Source organism: Melanerpes formicivorus, unplaced genomic scaffold (assembly GCF_026170545.1).
Source record: "Melanerpes formicivorus ecotype bairdi unplaced genomic scaffold, bMelFor1.0.p_v2 SCAF_79, whole genome shotgun sequence".
Classification (NCBI taxonomy): domain Eukaryota; kingdom Metazoa; phylum Chordata; class Aves; order Piciformes; family Picidae; genus Melanerpes; species Melanerpes formicivorus.
The window spans coordinates 2235367-2252015 of NW_027142431.1; the positions used below are offsets into that span (position 1 = coordinate 2235367).

Genomic DNA, 16649 nt, shown 5'->3' on the forward strand with positions numbered 1-16649 from the left:
GCTTGGCTGCTTTCCTCAAACGTGATCCAACAGTGTGTGTGGGGGTTATAGCTGGAAAGGATCATTGATGTGTTGAACCTGATTCTGGGCCCCTTGCTGCAAGAATGATCTGGAGGTGCTGGAGCAGGTCCAGAGGAGAGCAACCAGATTGGGGAAGGGACTGGAGGGAAAGCCTGATGAGGAGAGGCTGAGATAGCTGGGGGTGCTCAGCCTGGAGGAGACTCAGGGGGGACCTTATCACACTCTACAGCTACCTGAAGGGAAGCTGTAGTCAGGTCTAGGTTGGGCTCTTCCAGGCAACTTGTGAGGGCATGGCCTGAAGCTGTGCCAGGGGAGGTTTAGGTTGGATGTTAGGAAGCACTTCCTCATGGAAAGGGGAATCAGACACTGGGATATGCTGCCCAGGGAGGTTGTGGAGTCACTGTCCCTGGAGGTGTTTAAGGACAGATTGGATGTGGCACTCAGTGCCATGGTCTGGTCGATGTGGTGGTGTTAGGTCACAGGCTGGACTGGATGATCTCAGAGGTCTATGCCAGCCTCAATTATTCTGTGTGATTCTGTGAATGTTCTTTTGCTTTCCACGGATCTCTCTGGAGAAACTTGGGGGGAGAGGGGGGCTCAAAATTCTTCCATGTGTTGAAAAGAAAGCCCAGTGTGCTTTGTAGAGCCAGGTGCTGACCTCATCTATTCATTCAGTAATTTTCCTAATGGGCTCTTTTACTTCTGAGGGCTGACTTGCTCTGTGTTTTGCACTAAACTGAAAACTCCTAAAACCCAGGAGTTAAATATCCCCAGTTCTCCTGATGTTACATTTGCCTTGCCTTTCCCCTTCCAACCTCATCACTGTTGGCCCATCAGTAGACATTGGCCCACCAATAGTCACTGGCCCATCAGTAGGCATTGGCCCATCAGTAGTCACTGGCCCATCAGTAGTCACTGGTCCATCAGTAGTCACTGGTCCATCAGTAGTTACTGGCCCATCAGTAGTCATTGACTCATCAGTAATCATCGGCCCATCAATATTTATTTGCCTATTGGTAGTCATTGACTCATCAATAGTCATTGGCCCATCAGTAGGCATTGGTCCACAGTAGGCATTGGTCCAGCAGTAGTACTGGCCCATCAGTAGTCACTGGCCCATCAGTAGTCATTGGCCCATCAGTAGTTACTGACCCATCAGTAGTCATTGACTCATCAACAGTCATTGGCCCATCAGTAGTCACTGACCCATCAATAGTCATTGACTCATCAACAGTCATTGGCTCATCAATAGTCATTGACCGATCAGTAGTCACTGGTCCATCAGTAGTCACTGGTCCATCAGTAGTCATTGACTCATCGATAGTCATTGGCCCATCAATAGTCATTGGCCCATCAATAGTCATTGGCCCATCAGTAGGCATTGGTCCAGCAGTAGTCATTGGCCCATCAATAGTCATTGGCCCATCAGTAGGCATTGGTCCATCAGTAGTCATTGACTCATCGATAGTCATTGGCCCATCAATAGTCATTGGCCCATCAGTAGGCATTGGTCCAGCAGTAGTCATTGACTCATCGATAGTCATTGGCCCATCAATAGTCATTGGCCCATCAGTAGGCATTGGTCCAGCAGTAGTCATTGGCCCATCAGTAGTCACTGGTCCATCAGTAGTCATTGACTCATCGATAGTCATTGGCCCATCAATAGTCATTGGCCCATCAGTAGGCATTGGTCCAGCAGTAGTCACTGGCCCATCAGTAGTCACTGGCCCATCAGTAGTCATTGACTCATCGATAGTCATTGGCTCATCAACAGTCATTGGCCCATCAGTATCATGGCCCATCAGTAGTCACTGGCCCATCAGTAGCCATTGGCTTCAGCTGCAGGCAGGAGCTCCTCAGTGATGGCTGCTGCTGGCTTTCACGGTTTGACAGGACGCTGGCATCACCTCTGTTAAAATGAGCTTGTCTCTGGAGAGCTGTTGGTAGCTTCCTGCAGTTGGGGTTTTGCATCCACAGGCTGCCTGTGCCTTACAGAAGGTGAAGGATGTTCATGTGCCTGCCATTCTGTGTTGTAGCTCAGGACCTGTGTGCCGTGGAGCAGCACGACTGTGAGCAGATCTGCGTCAACACGCCTGGCTCCTATGTCTGCCAGTGTTATGAGGGCTATGAGCTGCATGCAAATGGGAAGAACTGTCTCGGTGAGTATGAGTTGGGCCATTCCCATTTGATCTTCACCCCAAAGAGAAATCCAGTGCACTATTGTGTCCAGTTCTGGGCCCTTCACTTCAAGAAGGACCACAGGGAATAACTTGTGAGAGTCCAGCACAGAGCCACAAAGCTGCTGCAGGCAGTGGAACATCTCCCTGTGAGGACAGGCTGAGGGAGCTGGGGCTTGGAGCAGAGGAGCCTGAGGGTGACCTCATTGCTGGGGATAAAGATGTGCAGGGCAGTGTGGGGAGGATGGAGCCAGGCTCTGCTCAGGGATGTCCAAGGACAGCACAAGGGGCACTGGGGGCAGAGGCATTCAGAAGGGGAAACCTTTTCCCTGTGAGGGTGGCAGATCCCTGGAGCAGGCTGCCCAGAGAGGTTGTGGAGTCTCCTTCTCTGGAGACATTCAAACCCACTTGGATGTGTTCCTGTGTGAGCTGCCCTGGGTGATGCTGCTCTGGCAGGGGGGTTGGCCTGATGATCTCTGGAGGTCCCTTCCACCCTCTAACATTCTGTGTGCGTCAAATTAATAGTTTATTCACACAATTGTGAGGGTTGGAAGGGACCTCAAAGATCAGCCAGTTCCAACCCCCCTGCCATGGCCAGGGACACCTCACACTACAGCAGCTTGCTCACAGCCACAGCCAGCCTGGCTGCAAAAACCTCCAGGCATGAGGCTTCCACCACCTCCCTGGGCAACCTGTGCCAGTCTCTCACCACCCTCATGGGGAGCAACTTCTTCCTAACATCCAAGCTGAATCTACCCACTTCTAGTTTTGTTCCATCCCCCCCAGTCCTATCACTCCCTGACACCCTCAAAAGTCCCTCCCCAGATTTCTTGTATCCCCCTTCAGATCCTGGAAGGCCACCAGAAGGTCTCCTGGGAGCCTTCTCTTCTCCAGAATGAACAACCCCAACTCTCTCAGTCTGTCCTCACAGGAGAAGAGCTCCAGCCCTCTGCTCATCCTCGTGGCCCTTCTCTGGACATGTATCTCCATGCCCTCTCCCCTTTCCAGACTAGATGACCTTGCCTAAATATCTTAGCACACCTTTGCAAAGAGAGGGAAGGAAACTGATTCATCAAAACAAATTACTGCCTCCTCCTCAAGTAGTTTGGGAGGCTCAGGAGTATAAATTAATGAAACCAGAATGACTCAGCTGGCAAAGCAGGGGAACCTGTGTCCTGAAACGGCTGTGAAGCTGAGCACATTGACTGTCTCCTGCAGGAAGAATCAGGCAATTTTGTCTAGTGTAAAAGCCTGGCAGCTCTTTGGGGAGAGAACACCTGCTTTGTGGCTTGGCTTTCAGTTCTTCCCAGACTCTCTTTGTGCAGAAAGAGCTTAATCTGCAAAGAAATGATAATAATACTAATTAAACCAAAAACAATGAATTAACTTCATTAGCACTTTGGAATGGACCTGAGTGAGTCAGCTCTGCAGAAATTGTCTCATTGCCCTTCAGGAATCTGCCTGGTAAATCTGGAAGTGTGAAATCAGTGACTGTCCTGCCCATGATGTTTTGTTCCTGTCATCCAAAAAGTATTACATGAGCAAAACAGCAACGGTGAACATCAGCCTCAAGCTCTCAGGCTGCTTCCTAGCTGCAACTGCTTTGTGCAGGATGAATCTGGAGCACATTAGAGAGAGTGAATGTAGAGGGATGGTCCTTTAGTGCAGGAGGGATTGCCATGGGTCTCCTTTATACTCAGGCCATGGAAACGGCTCTTAAGAACAAATACAGCTGGGAAGCAAGGAAGGAAAAGTAGAAGCAATCCCAGGACTGGGACAGGAGGCAGAGCTGAATGAAACAAACTTTGCTACGCCCTGGTGTACAGTGTGAACATCTGGACAGAGTTACTGACAAGCATGGCTTCCAGTTCTGAGAAATCATGTTGAGAAGGCTCCTGGCAGTCCAAGAGCTGATAGATGTTCAGAGGGTAGGAGAGGTGACCCAGGAGTGACATCAAATCTGATTTATCCACTGGAGAAAGGCTCTTCATGACAGAGGTCTTGTCAGCTTTCCCTCACTCCCAGCTGCTGTGTGTAACTAGTGCCATGCTGGTTCCAGTTTGGATTTGCTCACTGCTCATCTTGTTCTTTTTCAGTTGTTGACTACTGTGCTTTGGATAACCAAGGCTGCCAACACGAATGTGTAAACACTGAGGACTCCTATTACTGTAGATGCTACCCAGGCTTCCTTTTAAACCCAGACAAAAGAACCTGCAGAAGTAAGTTGTGCTGAGGTTGAATTATGAGCAGTTTTGTACTTCTTCTGTCTTCCACTTCTCAGCAGTGATATTCCCACTGGTCCCTGGAGCACTGAACAGTGTATCAGGTGGAGACAATGTTAGGAGTGCCCTGGAAGCCAAAAGTCTTGCAGGGCAATGCAAGTTGCAAGTTGTGTTGGGATTAGTTTGGCTTTTGAGGGGAAGAGCTAAGAGTACAGGTGAAAAACAAGGTAGCAGGAGAGCTCTTTGGAGCAAAAGTGTCCCCTGATTCCCATATGTTATGAATCATAGATTCATAGAGTGCTTTGGGTTGGAAGGGACCTTAAAGATCACCTAGTTCCACCTCCCCACCCCCACCATGGGCAGGGACGCCTTCCACCAGCCCAAGTTGCTCAAGGCCTCATCCAGCCTGGCCTCGAACATCTCCAGGCATCGATGGGGCTTCTTCCACCTCCCTGGGCAACCTGTTCCAGGGTCTGATGATGACTGTCCTGCACTGTCTAATGAGCAGCACTCAAAAGCAGGTTTGTGTGTTTATTACAGCTCAGATCTACCTTGCTCTGAGTGAAACAAAGAGGTAGCTTTGCTGAGGCAATGTGTGGCACTTAGCTGCAGAATGCTGAGACACATTTAAGATTCTCACTTCTGCATGCAGTGCTTGTGCACTTGAGGTGTAGCTAAGCAAGGCAGGGATTGGGGGTGGGAGGAAAGGAATGGAATGGAATGGAATGGAATGGAATGGAATGGAATGGAATAGAATAGACCAGACCAGGTTGGAATAGACCTTCAAGATCATCCTGTCCAAGAACATTATGTTGTCATGGTTTGAGACAATATGGTAAAACAAGTCAGGATGGCACCTAGGGGAAAAATAAAAGCCTAAAGAAAACAAAGTAAAGGATCTCTCCTGAGGAACTGTATTGTTCACTGACACCATTTTTCTCCCCACCTTCTAGGACCAGACTACTGTGCTCTTGAGGACCATGGTTGTGAACAGGAATGTGTTAATGCAGATGATTCCTATTTCTGTCGGTGCCAAGAAGGGTTTAGACTTAATCCAGATAAGAAAACATGCAAAAGTGAGTAATCCTTTGGACAAAACAAAGCTCATCTGCTTGCAGTTCTTAAACCTGCAGTCAAAAGTTTCCCTGCTGAAGGGATAGAAGTTTTCTCCGTGATGAAGGTTGAAACAAATGTTTCTTTACAAAGCGGAGCTTTAACTGCGCCAGTCATGCTGGGAAAACAGTTTGCTTGGTTTGCAGCCTAGGTGTGGGGGATTAGAGGTTTGCTGAAAAGATCTGTGCAAAGCTGAAGAGTGACAGAGTGGCTCAAACCCACAGATTCTTAGATTGGCTTAGGCTGGAAGAAGGGAGCCTCAAAGGGCAGCTAGTCCAACCCCCCCTTCACTCAGCAGGGACACCTCCAACTAGAGCAGGCTGCAGAGGGACACATCCAGTCTCATCTTCTATGTTTCCAAGCTTGCAGCTTCAACCACATCCCTGGGCAGCCTGTTCCAGTATTTCTCCACTCTCACTGTGCAGAACTCCCTCCTGATGGCCAACCTAAATCTGCCCTGCTCCAGTTTCAAACCATTGCCCTCATCCTATCCCCACAGCCCTTCTGAACAGTCCCTCCCAGCCTTCCTGTAGGTCCCCTTCAGATATTGAAATGCTTCCCTAAGCTTTCCCCAGAGCCTTCTCCTCTCCAGGCTGAACAGCCCACATTCTTTCAGCATGTCTTTAACAGCAGAGGTTCTCCAGCCCTCTGATCATCTTGGTGGCCTCCTCAGAACCCACTCCAGCAGGTCCATGTCTCTCCTGTGTTGGGGGCCTCAGAGCTGGACACAGTAAGGTCAATCACTTGAAACTTTCTGACCTTGTCTTGTAGTGCCACAAGCAGCTTTAAGGAATTAAATGAATTCACCTTGCTTGGCCCAGTTTCTTTAGCCAAGGACAGATGTTTGACATTAGCAGAATGAACTAAGCTGACCAAGTGACTCAGTTCTTGTGGGGGGAGCAATGTATTGCTGATATTTCATAGAATCATAGAATCAATAAGAGATCATCAAGTCCAACTTGTTACCCAACACCTAATGACTAACTAAACCATGGCTCCAAGTGCCACATCCAGTCCCTTTTGGAACACCTCCAGGGATGGTGACTCCACCACCTCCCTGGGCAGCACATTCCAATGGCCAATCTCTCTGGGAAGAACTTTCTCCTCACCTCCAGCCTAAACCTCCCCTGGTGCAGCTTGAGACTATGTCCTCTTGTTCTGGTGCTGGCTGCCTGGGAGAAGAGACCAACCCCCACCTGGCTACAACCTCCCTTCAGGGAGTTGTGTAGAGCAAGAAGGTCTCCCCTGAGCCTCCTCTTCTCCAGGCTAAGCAACCCCAGCTCCCTCAGCCTCTCCTCATAGGGCTGTGCTCCAGACCCCTTCCCAGCCTCGTTGCCCTTCTCTGGACACATTCAAGTGTCTCAATGTCCTTCCTAAACTGAGAGGCCCAGAACTGGACACAGGACTCAAGTTGTGGCCTAACCAGTGCTGAATAAAGAGGTTGCCTGGAGCAGCATCATTATAGATCTAGACACTCCTAACCTTTGGAAGTTCTGGAACTGTGGTGTTGTTTTTGCTTTTTCACCCTTAAACTTGCATTCCCAAGAAGCATCATTGTGTACAGAGTGCTGTTTCTCCAGCACTCCCTGCTAGCCTGGCTTTTATTGTCCCTGTGGAATTTTAGTACATTCAGGGGGTTTAGAGATTGGAAGAAAGACTGAGAGACCTGAGGCTGTTTAGTTTGGAGACGAGAAGGCTGAGAGAGGATCTGACCAATGTCTATCACTATCTGAGGGGTGGGTGTCGGGATGAAGGTGATGGTCTCTTTTTGGTGGTGCCCAGTGATAGGACAAGGAACAAGCTGGAACTCAGGACATTCCATGTCAACATGAGGAGACACTTCTGTGTGGTGAGGGTGGCAGAGCCCTGGAGCAGGCTGCCCAGAGTGGTTGTGGAGTCTCCTTCTCTGGAGACATTCAAAACCTCCTCAATGTGTTCCTGTGTAACCTACTCTAGGTGATGCTGCTCTGGCAGGGGGTTGGAATGGATGATCTCTGGAGGTCACATCCAACCCTTAACATCCTGTGATCCTGTGTCCAGTTCTGGGCCCCTCAGTTTAGGAAATATGTTGACTTGCTGGAATGTGTCCAGAGGAGAGCAACAAAGCTGGGGAGGAGTTTGGAGCACAGCCCTGTGAGGAGAGGCTGAGGGAGCTGGGGTTGCTTAGCCTGGAGAAGAGGAGGCTCAGGGGAGACCTTCTTGCTCTCTCCAACTCCCTGAAGAGAGGTTGTAGCCAGGTGGGGGTTGGTCTCTTCTCCCAGGCAACCAGCACCAGAACAAGAGGACACAGTCTCAAACTGTGCCAGGGGAGGGGTAGACTGGATGTTAGGAAAAAATTCTTGATAGAGAGAGTGATTGCCTATTGGAATGTGCTGCCCAGGGAGGTGGTGGAGTCACCATCCCTGAAGGTGTTTAGCAGGAGACTTGATAGGGTGCTTGGTGCCATGGTTTAGGCGATTAGGTGGTGTTGGGTGATAGGTTGGACGTGATGATCTTGAAGGTCTCTTCCAACCTGGATTATTCTATTCTATTCTATTCTATTCTATTCTATTCTATTCTATTCTATTCTATTCTATTCTATTCTATTCTATTCTATTCTATTCCATTCCATTCCATTCCATTCCATTCCATTCCATTCCATTCCATTCCATTCCATTCCATGTTTCTAGTTATGCTGATTTCTCAAGGCTGCTGAGGAGCAGCTTGACAATTACTCCCCTCTTTGAAAAAGTGAACTGAGAGGTGCTGCATCAGAACCCAAAGTATTTTAAGTCTGGAATATTTAAGGTTAGACTTTACAGCAGTGTGGGTGTTTGGGTGCTGTAAAAGCCCCAAACAGATGCAGTTTCTCACAGAGTTCTTTTCTTTCCCACAATTCTTTCTGAGCTCTCAGAGCCTCTTCAGGATGATGTAAGCTCTTGGAAAAAAAAGAAACCAAACCAGGAGAATCTTCCAACTGGAACTTGCTCAAGCTAGTGAAAACACCTTAGCTTTGCTTGTTCAAGCCAATGTCATCTCTGTGTAGGAAGTTAAACCTGGACCAAATACTAGGGGGGGGGGGGGAGGAAAAAGTGTTGCTTGGTTAAATAAACAGCACAATTTAGAATGAAGTCATTTTAAATTAAGTAGAGCAATGGGTTTTATGTAAGCAAATAGCTGCAGACGTGCCCTTCCACATCTGTAAATCATCTGCTAATGCAGACAGAGGAGAGTGTGTTTGTGTCTGGTGGAACACCACTACATTTGATCAAGTTAAGCTGAAGTGGTTTGTGCCTGTGTCACAGAATGGCTTAGCTAGGAGGGGACCTCAAAGCTCATGTATTGCAACCTCCTCAACGTGGGCAGGGACACCTCTCAACAAGACTCAGCTGCTCAAGGCCTCATCCAGCCTGGCCTTGAACACCCCCAGGCAGGAGGCAGCCACAGACTCCCTGGGCAAGCTGTTCCAGAGTCTCACCACCCTCACACAGAAACTTCTTCCTCAGCTCCAGTCTAACCCTGCTCTCCCTCAGCTTCAAACCATTCCCCCTTGGCCTGTCTCTAGACACCCTCAGGAAAAGTCCCTCTGCAGCCTTCCTCTAGGATCCCTTCAGGTACTGGAATGAAGCTCTAAGGTCCCCCCAGAATCTTCTCTTCTCCAGGCTGAACACCCCCAGCTCCCTCAACTGATCCTCACAGCAGAGGTGCTCCAGCCCTTGGATCCTCCAGGAAGGCTGCAGAAGCTCAGAGTAGCTGAGCACTTTGTCCAGTTCTGGAGCCCCTAGGACAGGGAGGATCTGGAGGTGCTGGAAGGTGTCCAGAGAAGGGCCACAAGGATGAGCAGAGGGCTGGAGCTGCTCTGCTATGGAGACAGACTGAGAGAGTTGGGGCTGTTCAGTCTGGAGAAGAGAAGGCTCTGAGGAGACCTTCTTGTGGCCTTACAGTATCTGAAGGGGGCTACAAGAAAGCTGGGGAGGGACTTTTGAGGGTGTCAGGGAGTGATAGGACTGGGGGGAATGGAGCAAAACTAGAAGTGAATAGATTCAGCTTGGATGTTAGGAAGAAGTTGTTCCCCATGAGGGTGGTGAGAGACTGGCACAGGTTGCCCAGGGAGGTGGTGGAAGCCTCCTGCCTGGAGGTGTTTGCAGCCAGGCTGGATGTGGCTGTGAGCAACCTGCTGTAGTGTGAGGTGTCCCTGCCCATGGCAGGGGGGTTGGAACTGGCTGATCCTTGATGTCCCTTCCAACCCTGATAATTCTGTAATTCTTCATCGAGTTTGTTACCTGCCACATGGGGTTGTTGAGTTCATGTGGGTGCTGTTAAGTAACTCAAGCTGCTGAAGCAGGTGGGGATGCTGCACAGCTGTGCTGATCTTTTTGCCTGGCTCTCTGAAGGCCTCACCTGCTAAGCACAGCGTGGCAGCGCTTGTGTCTGTGGCTCCAATGTGATGTCTTCAACTGTTCTCACCAATCAACAGGGGTGGACCACTGTGCTGAGAGCAACCATGGCTGTGAGCAGCTGTGCCTAAACACTGATACCTCCTATGTCTGTCAGTGCACTGAAGGATTTATCATCAACGAGGACCTAAAGACCTGCACACGTAAGTCTCGTGATGTTAGGAAGAAGTTCTTCCCAGCAAGAGAGACTGGCCATGGGGATGTGCTGCCCAGGGAGGTGCTGGAGTCACCATCACCGGAGGTGCTTATGGGGAGACTGGATGAGGCATTTGGTGCCATGGTTTAGTTGATTAGATGGACTTTTCCAAACTGGTTAATTCTATAATTCTATTCTATTCTATTCTTGTGGTGGTAAACCTCCTTTGCTGGACAGATGGGCAGAGTCCAACAGGATGGCATTCAACAAGTCCAAGTGCTGGGTGCTGCACTTTGGCCACAACACCCCCAGGCAGAGCTATAGGCTGGGGTCAGAGTGGCTGGAGAGCAGCCAGGCAGAAAGGGACCTGGGGGTACTGGTTGACAGCAGCTGAACATGAGCCTGCAGTGTGCCCTGCTTGGCCAAGAAGGCCAATGGCATCCTGGCCTGCATCAGGAACAGTGTGGCCAGCAGGAGCAGGGAAGTCATTCTGCCCTGTGCTCAGCACTGGTTAGACCACACCTTGAGTCCTGTGTCCAGTTCTGGGCCCCTCAATGTATGAAAGACATTGAGACTCTTGAAGGTGTCCAGAGAAGGGCAACAAAGCTGGGGAGGGGTCTGGAGCACAGCCCTGTGAGGAGAGGCTGAGGGAGCTGGGGTTGCTTAGCCTGGAGAAGAGGAGGCTCAGGGGAGACCTTCTTGCTCTCTGCAACTCCCTGAAGGGAGGTTGTAGCCAGGAGGGGGTTGGTCTCTTCTCCCAGGCAAGCAGCACCAGAACAAGAGTACACAGTCTCAAGCTGTGCCAGGGGAAGTTTAGGCTGGAGGTGAGGAGAAAGTTCTTCATAGAAAGAGTAATTCGTCATTGGGATGTGCTGCCCAGGGAGGTGGTGGAGTCCCCATCCCTGGAGGTGTTCAAAAAAGGCTTGGATGTGGCACTTGGAGCCATGGTTTATTTGTCAGGAAGTGTTAGGTATTAGGTAATAGGTTGGACTTGATGATCTCTGAGGTCCTTTCCAACCTTATAGATTCTCTGATTCTATGATTCCTTAACCTTGTTCCTTTCCTCACAGGGCAGAGGAATTTATTCTTACAGGCTTACCTTCTGTTTATTCTTACAGACTGCATGCTGACAATACTTCAGCCATGGCTGGAAAGCAGAAACAGACAGGGGGAATGGAAAATGAAAAGACCCAGGGGAGGGTCCAGTCAGGATAACTGTAAATGCTCAGAGATTTGGAAGAGCTTTGTAAGATCCAGGTGTTGAGGACAGTTTTTCAATGGCATTCCAAATGTGTCTGACCAACAGGTCAGTGTCCCCCAGGGCAAACTGCATCAGCTTACCTGGGCTCAGAGGAGAGTGAGAGTCCCACACTGGGCTTCATATTTTGTGTGGAAGCCCTTAAGAAGGGGGCAAAATCTGTCCTGACAGCTCCCCCTGCCCCCTTTTGTCAGTCTCATGCTCATTGAGAAGCATTGCAGATACACAGATGGCTGAATTGCCTCCTTCAGTGGGCAAAATACTTACATGGGAAGGGTCAGGGGAAGTGGAATGTGAATTCATTTTGCCTGTTGCCTTTTCCTGGACCTCTTTGATGAGAAGGATTTGGCCACTTTTGCTCCAGGCTAAGGTGGTACAGTGTTTTTCAAGCTTGAGTGTTGGAGCAGCTCCAAGGCTTGCTCCTTTGCTTGCACTCAGGCAGCACAGTTCTAGAGCCCTCACAATGCAATTGCTCAGCCACAGAAATGATCTAGGGAGAGGTGAGGCAAATCAGCAAAGGAAAATTTGTCCTTAAACTTATTTTTGCCTCCATGCTATTCCCCCCACCCCCATCCAATAACTTCAGAGACTTGGGTTTTACAGCTGCAGCTCTAATAGAAAAGCAGAAGCAGTGTACATGGAGCAGTGACAGGGCCTGGAGCCTAACCCCTGCTTGAGACACCTGAAGGCTGTGTGCCATTCAGAGAGACTGAGAGCTGGGCAGAGAGGAGACTAATGAGGTTCAAGAAGGATCAGTGCAGAGTTCTGCAGCTGGGGAGGAAGAATAAACTGCAGCAGTACAGGTGGGGAGGGGATCTGCTGGAGAGCAGCCCTGTGGAGAAGGAGCTGGGAGTGCTGGTGGCCAGCAAGCTCTGCCTGGGACAGCAGTGCGCCCTGGATTTCCTTGCTCATATGCCATGCAACTACTAGAGGCTAAAACCCAGTGATGTGTTGATCTGGTTTTTTTGTGGTTGCTAACTGTGATTGCTCCTGCAGGAGTTGACTATTGTGCCCTGAGTGATCATGGCTGTGAACACTTGTGTGTGAGTGGGGACAGATCTTACACCTGTCAGTGCCTGGAAGGCTACAAGCTGCGGAGTGACGGCAAAACCTGCAGACGTAAGTGAGCACCCAGCAGCTCCCAGCTGGATTTGTACTGCACACCTACAAGGCAGGAGGGGATCTGCTGGAGAGCAGCCCTGGGGAGAAGGACCTGGGAGTGCTGGTGGACAGCAAGTTCTTCATGGGACAGCAATGTGCCCTGGGGGCCAAGAAGGCCAATGGGATCCTGGGCTGCATTCAGAGGAGTGTGTCCAGCAGAGCCAGGGAGGTTCTCCTCCCCCTCTACTCTGCCCTGAGGAGACCTCCCCTGGAATATTGCATCCAGCTCTGGGCTCCCCAGTTCAGGAGGGACAGGGATCTGCTGGAGAGAGTCCAAGGGAGGGCTACAAGGAAGCTGAAGGGACTGGAGCACTGCCTGGTGAGGAGAGGCTGAGAGCCCTGGGGCTGTTTAGTCTGGAGAGGAGAAGACTGAGAGGGGATCTGATCAATGTCTATCAATAGCTGAGGGTCAGGTTCAAGGACAGGCTCTGCTCAGTTGTGTCCTGGGATAGAACAAGGGGCAATGGATGGAAACTACAGCACAGGAGGTTCCACCTCAGCATGAGGAGGAACTTCTTGATTGTGAGGGTCACAGAGCCCTGGAGCAGGCTGCCCAGAGAGGTTGTGGAGTCTCCTTCTCTGGAGCCTTTCCATCCCTGCCTGGATGTGTTCCTGTGTGACCTGTGCTGGATTCTCTGGTCCTGCTCTGGCAGGGGGGGTGGACTGGATGATCTCCAGAGGTCCCTTCCAACCCCTAACATCCTGTGTGACCCTGTGAAGAAGTTTGTAGCCTAGGGTTTGATTGCCTGAACACTGCTGTCCAGTGGCATTTGAAACTGTCAAGGACTCTAAGAGTTCATTGTTTCCCCTTTGGTATCCTATTTGCCAGCAGTATGCCAACACCTTGGATATGTTACAGCATCCATAATGGTACTGGCTGAACACTTCCAGGCAGCTCAATCACACCCTGATCGTTTGTGTCCTTGAAAAAGCAGCCCTGGAATTGGACTCCTGTGGATTCAAAACTATTTCATTCTGACTTAAACCTTGCAAAGGACAGCTGTAATTGTCTTCTCAAATCCAGGCACAAATATTCTGCTTCTGAAGTCTTACACACAGCATGAAGCTTGCAACAGGAGTAAGGGAAAGTTCATTTTGTCCAGCATGGGGTAAGGATGATTGCAAAAGGGATAGGATTGCAATACAGATGTGAGGCTTTATGCAGCTGGGATGAATGGCAGATACCAAGAAAAAGAATCCAATGCCAATTTTTTTTCTCCAGTTTTATACTTTTGATCCCTAAGCCAGAGGAGGCTTAGGTTGGTTTTTATAGCTGGAAAGGATCATTGATGTGTTGAACCTGATTCTGGGCCCCTCGCTGCAAGAATGATCTGGAGGTGCTGGAGCAGGTCCAGAGGAGAGCAACCAGACTGGGGAAGGGACTGGAGGGAAAGCCTGATGAGGAGAGGCTGAGGGAGCTGAGGGTGCTCAGCCTGGAGGAGACTCAGGGAGGAACTTACCACTCTCTACAGCTACCTGAAGGGAAGCTGTAGTCAGGTGTAGGTTGGGCTCTTCTCCCAGACAACTTGTGAGGGCATGGCCTGAAGCTGTGCCAGGGGAGGTTTAGGTTGGATGTTAGGAAGCACTTCCTCATGGAAAGGGGAATCAGACACTGGGATGTGCTGCCCAGGGAGGTGGTGGAGTCACTGTCCCTGGAGGTGTTTAAGGACAGATTGGATGTGGCACTCAGTGCCATGGTCTAATTGATCTGGTGGTGTAAGGTCATAGACTGGACTGGATGATCTCAGAGGTCTATGCCAGCCACTGTGAAAGAAGGATCATTGATAAGTCTCTGAAAAACACACAGGCATTGAGTATTTTGTAACTGTAAGCCCAAAACATAGCCACAGATCTCATCAGCTTTCTGTTACAGCTGGAAACAGGAGGGGCTATAGATTCATAGAGTCATGGAGTGGCTTGGGTTGGCAGGGAACTTAAAGATCACCTAGTGCCACCCCTCCTGCCATGGGCAAGGACACCTCCCACCAGCCCAGGCTGCTCAAGGCCTCATCCAACCTGGCCTTGAACACCCCCAGGAAGGGGACATCCACAGCCTCCCTGAGTAGCCTGTTCCAATGTCTCACTGCAAAGAATTTAATAATCTCCAGTCTAAATCTACCCTCCTCAGGCTTCAATCCATTGCTTCTCATCCTATCACTACAGCCCTTGTCAAAAGTCCCTCCCCAGCTCTCCTGTAGCCCCTTCAGGTACTGGAAGGCTGCTTTAAGGTCTCCCCAGAGCCTTCTCTTCTTCAGCCTGAACAGCCCCAGCTCTTCCAGCCTGCCTTCATAGGGGAAGTTCTCCAGCCCTCTGATCATCTTTGTGGGCTCCACAGGACCCACTGCAGCAGCTCCATGTCTGTCTTATGCTGAGGGCAGCAGAACTGCAGTGAGGGCAGTGCTGCAGGTGGGGTCTCAGCAGAGCAGAGCAGAGGGGCAGAATCCCCTCCCTCGTTCTCTTGGATGAGCCCAGGAAAAATACAGCTGAGTGCAGTCTGCTAGCAAGGACAAAGAGCATTCAGCATCTGGGAACTGTAAGACTTTGAACATCTCACCCTTAGCTAACTCACCTCACTTTTTTTTTCATCTATTAAATTCTTCCCAGGTAAAAATGTCTGCAAATCAGTCAGCCATGGCTGTGAGCACATTTGTGTTAGTGCTGACAGCTCCTACAGCTGCAAGTGTCACGAGGGATTCATACTGAGAGAAGATGGCAAGACCTGCAGAAGTGAGTGACCACTATCTACTGAACATTTTACCATGTGCATCAGGCAAGGAAAGAAACCTTTCTGCCCCTCTCACTGAAAAATACAACAAAAACCCAAACCAAGACCCCCCACCCCCTACCCCCACCCCCAAACATTCATTTTGAGGATGAGCAGAGAGCTGGAGCTGCTCTGCTATGGAGACAGACTGAGAGAGTTGGGGCTGTTCAGTCTGGAGAAGAGAAGGCTCCCAGGAGACCTTCTTGTGGCCTTCCAGGATCTGAAGGGGGCTCCAAGAAAGCTGGGGAGGGACTTTTGAGGGTGTCAGGGAGTGATAGGACTGGGGGGGATGGAGCAAAACTAGAAATGAGTAGATTGAGATTGGATGTTAGGAAGAAGTTGTTCCCCATGAGGGTGGTGAGAGACTGGCACAGGTTGCCCAAGGAGGTGGTGGAAGCCTCATGCCTGGAGGTATTTGCAGCCAGGCTGGCTGTGGCTGTGAGCAAGCTGCTGTAGTGTGAGGTGTCCCTGGCCATGGCAGGGGAGTTGGAACTGGCTGATCCTTGAGGTCCCTTCCAACCCTGACAATTTTATGATATCTGCATTCTTTTACCATCTTTGCATTCATGCAAACCCTATTTTTGTATCAATCATTCCCAGGACAGGACATCTGCCAGTCAGTCAGCCATGGCTGTGAGCATGCCTGTGTTAGTGAAGGGAACTCCTATGTTTGCAAGTGTCATGAGGGTTTTCTGCTGAGAGAAGATGGGAAAACCTGCAGGAGTAAGTATCACAGAGTCACACAATGTGTGGTCTGGAGAAGAGCAGCCTGAGAGGAGGTCTTCTCCATTCTGATCAGTATTTACAGGGCAGGTGTCCACAGGATGGTGCTGGGCTCTTTTCAGGGATGCCCAGTGACAGGACAAGGGACAATGGGCACAAACTGCAACCCAGGAGGTTCCACTTAAACCAAGGGAAAGCTTATTTCCTGTGAGGCTGCTGGAGCAGGCTGCCCAGGCTGATTGTGGAGTCTCCTTCTCAGGAGGCTTCCAAAACCCAGCTGGACACATTCAGAGAATCACAGAATGTTAGGGGCTGGAAGGGATCTCGAAAGATCATCCAGTCCAACTCTCCTGCCAGTGCAGGATCACACAGGAATGCATCCAGTCAGGGCTTGAATGTCTTCAGAGCAGGAGACTCCACAGCCTCTCTGGGCAGCCTGCTCCAGGGCTCTGCAGCCCTCACAGGGAAAATGTTTTGCCTTCTGTCCCTGTGGAGCCTCCTTTGTTCCCACTTGCCCCCAGTGCCCCTTGTCCTGTCCTTGGACATCCCTGTACTCTGATACTGACTGAGACTTTCCTCTGCAGTGTGTAGGTCTGTGGAAGTGTTCTACCAAATCCAATAACAAGAGATTATTATTA

At 50.1% G+C, this 16649-nt stretch overlaps 1 protein-coding gene across 4 annotated transcripts in view; it reads left to right on the forward strand.

Moving 5' to 3' along the window:
• Nucleotides 1–16649, forward strand: part of MATN2 (matrilin 2) — a 68062-nt gene that overhangs the window by 32467 nt on the left and 18946 nt on the right. For all 4 annotated transcript variants that reach the window (XM_068164314.1, XM_068164313.1, XM_068164311.1 and 1 more), the window contains exons 5-11: nucleotides 2058–2180; nucleotides 4295–4417; nucleotides 5374–5496; nucleotides 9990–10112; nucleotides 12360–12482; nucleotides 15129–15251; nucleotides 15889–16011. In XM_068164314.1, coding sequence (XP_068020415.1) covers nucleotides 2058–2180; nucleotides 4295–4417; nucleotides 5374–5496; nucleotides 9990–10112; nucleotides 12360–12482; nucleotides 15129–15251; nucleotides 15889–16011 — 861 coding nt within the window. The remainder of the gene's footprint in view (nucleotides 1–2057; nucleotides 2181–4294; nucleotides 4418–5373; nucleotides 5497–9989; nucleotides 10113–12359; nucleotides 12483–15128; nucleotides 15252–15888; nucleotides 16012–16649) is intronic.